At 49.4% G+C, this 2,461-nt stretch overlaps 1 protein-coding gene across 1 annotated transcript in view; it reads left to right on the forward strand.

Moving 5' to 3' along the window:
* The first annotated feature begins 332 nt into the window (after positions 1-332).
* rims1b (regulating synaptic membrane exocytosis 1b) overlaps positions 333-2,461 on the forward strand; it is a 73,146-nt gene continuing 71,017 nt past the window's right edge. The window contains exon 1 of the mRNA XM_076270541.1: positions 333-502. Within this exon, the coding sequence (XP_076126656.1) occupies positions 333-502 (170 nt within the window). The remainder of the gene's footprint in view (positions 503-2,461) is intronic.

Raw genomic sequence — 2,461 nt, forward strand, 5'->3', positions numbered from 1 at the left:
TTGTCCATCGCCGAACCCCAGTCAGGTGGAAGGGACATCACGGTTCGTGCTGCTAATGCCGGAGTCCCGCTGTTTGCGTCGTCTCTTCTCCTAAAGATGGGTTTCCCGTAACCGGAGGTGGAGGGGAGAGGCGGGGGTGGGGGAAGCGAGAGATGAAAGGAGGAAGGAAAAAAAGACGTACAGACACATAAGCACAAATCGTGGGTGCCAGCGACCATGAGAGGTTTGCACTATTCCCAAGAAGCACCGCTACATCCGCGGATCATGTCGTGAGGTGTGGCCGCCGACGCTTCGGATACTGCCAGTAGACACTCCGAGGAGGGCGAACGAAAATGTCTGCCTCAGTGGGGCCCCAGGGCGGTCCTCGCCCACCCACCGCGCCCGCACAATCCATGCCGGATATGCCGGACCTTAGTCACCTCACGGAGGAGGAGAGGAAAATCATCATGGCAGTGATGGTTCGGCAAAAGGAGGAAGAGGATAAGGAACAAGCCATGTTAAAGTAAGGGTAGCACCTCTTTCCATTTCACGGACACCCACCCCTACCCTACCCTACCCAACCCAGTCTGCCATCCATTCATAACTGTATGGTTTGTGTCCAGAGGACAACCGAGCAGGATTCGCCTTATTCAAGTCTCTTTTCCCCATATGTTGTCAGTACATCTGACCGTAGACTTCTCACTGATTTGCGCCCCAACATAGCCTACCACTGTCTTTTGTCAACCATATAGCCTTGAGCGTTTAACCCGCTAATATGATCTTGCGCTGGCTTTGAAGATCGCAGGGGGGTACCTTAGATGGGCATAGGGCTAGATTTAGCGCTGTTAGGGGGCACTGACAGGATATCTGCGTTCGTTGTATCCAATTAATACATACAACACAATACATGAACACAGTTACACGCATTGGTCGTTATTGGTGATATGGAAACTGGGCTTAGCTGACATACGTCTGGGTTCGTGGGGCATCTCCTTGGGCGAGAGCGAGGGATTGAGTTACTTGGCCTCGGCTGGGGTAGGAAGCGTGATAATGAATAAAGGAGTTGGATGGAGTCGAGCCGGTTACAGGTGCAGAGATTCGGGGTGTGACAGTGAGGGAGATGTATGAATCATAGCTTCCTCACGACTCGCCCTCTTCTTTCTCTACATGCTCTCTTTCTCTCTCTCTCTCTCTCTCTCTCTCTCTCTCTCTCTCTCTCTCTCACACACACACACACACACACGGTAACTGACGTCCTCAGCCGTTGTCATAATCTAATGGTCGGGCCTGCACACACACACACACACACACACACACACGCGCGCGCGGCACACGCGCAGCCTCCACGACACGACGCATGAAAATTAGAATGAACACCGCACTGGTTGATGGCAGAGATGAGCTCATCACATCTGCCAATACTTGCTATCTCTTCAAACAAGTAGGCTATGGCAAGCGGCGAGAGGAAGTATTAAAAGACTAGACTTCCCACGATAAATCTGCGGTGCGTGCTGAGAGTGCCGGGTGTGGTTCCCACTGGCAGTATATGATCGCCGGTGTAGATCAAGGTTTGTTGAAAACGAGCTAATTACAGCCTAGCGATGTATATCCGGCGAGGCACTGCGCGTGCAGCTTTGTGTTGTCTTCCCTGCCCGAGGTGAAATGACCACGTTTAAACCTTGTGTCATCGTCATGAATAAATAATCTGTTAGCGAATGAATAATCTGAATAGGGTTGCCACCGGAAATAGAATCTAAACATAATAGCAGTTTCATAAAGGCTGCTCCGCTGTATTCTCGTTGGACATCACATATATGAAAGTGTTTGATATGTGTGGTGGTGGCATTACATATCATGACTATAGAAACGACACCTCATATATAAATTGTATCATTGTCATAGCAGAATATGTGGTATGGTCTGTATTGTAAAAGGCACATATGTCTCCATTGTCTTCTTGTCAGTTAACTCTGGTTCAGGCTCCATTGGAGAGGGACACAGGTCTCACCGGGGCTCTTTGGCAGGTTCAGCACAGCAGACACAGCCATCACATCCCCATCACCCCCTAAAACAAATGGTCCACTAGCACAAAGCTAGTGTCACAATCCAACAGACAGACTGCATGGCCGTGCACTGATACAAGCTAACAGACCACAAAGCAGACAGACATTAAATCTCCACTCTTTCACAACACAGGCCATGTCAATATACACAGACGAGTGACTGAAGCGCTGTCAGACTCTTAATTGTTCTGGTGTTCCACTGGAAACATTTCTACCCTGACAAGTCCGTTAGAAAGAACCAAAACCTCCCACAGGTTATTTAGACAGGACTAGAGGGACTTGGCTGTCAGTGGATCTCCCCTCGTTGTCACCCAGTGTGGCTTTATGCAGAGAAAGTCAGACTCACTGAAGCTTTAAATCATTCTGGGATGTGATGGGCACTACTAGTGGTCATCACACTAAATACATTAAAGTGCTAT

This window comes from Alosa pseudoharengus, unplaced genomic scaffold (genome assembly GCF_046254945.1).
Source record: "Alosa pseudoharengus isolate Yale_2024_CS ecotype anadromous, Long Island Sound unplaced genomic scaffold, YU_APseudo_1.1 YU_APseudo_1.1_scf_1, whole genome shotgun sequence".
In the NCBI taxonomy this organism is placed as follows: domain Eukaryota; kingdom Metazoa; phylum Chordata; class Actinopteri; order Clupeiformes; family Clupeidae; genus Alosa; species Alosa pseudoharengus.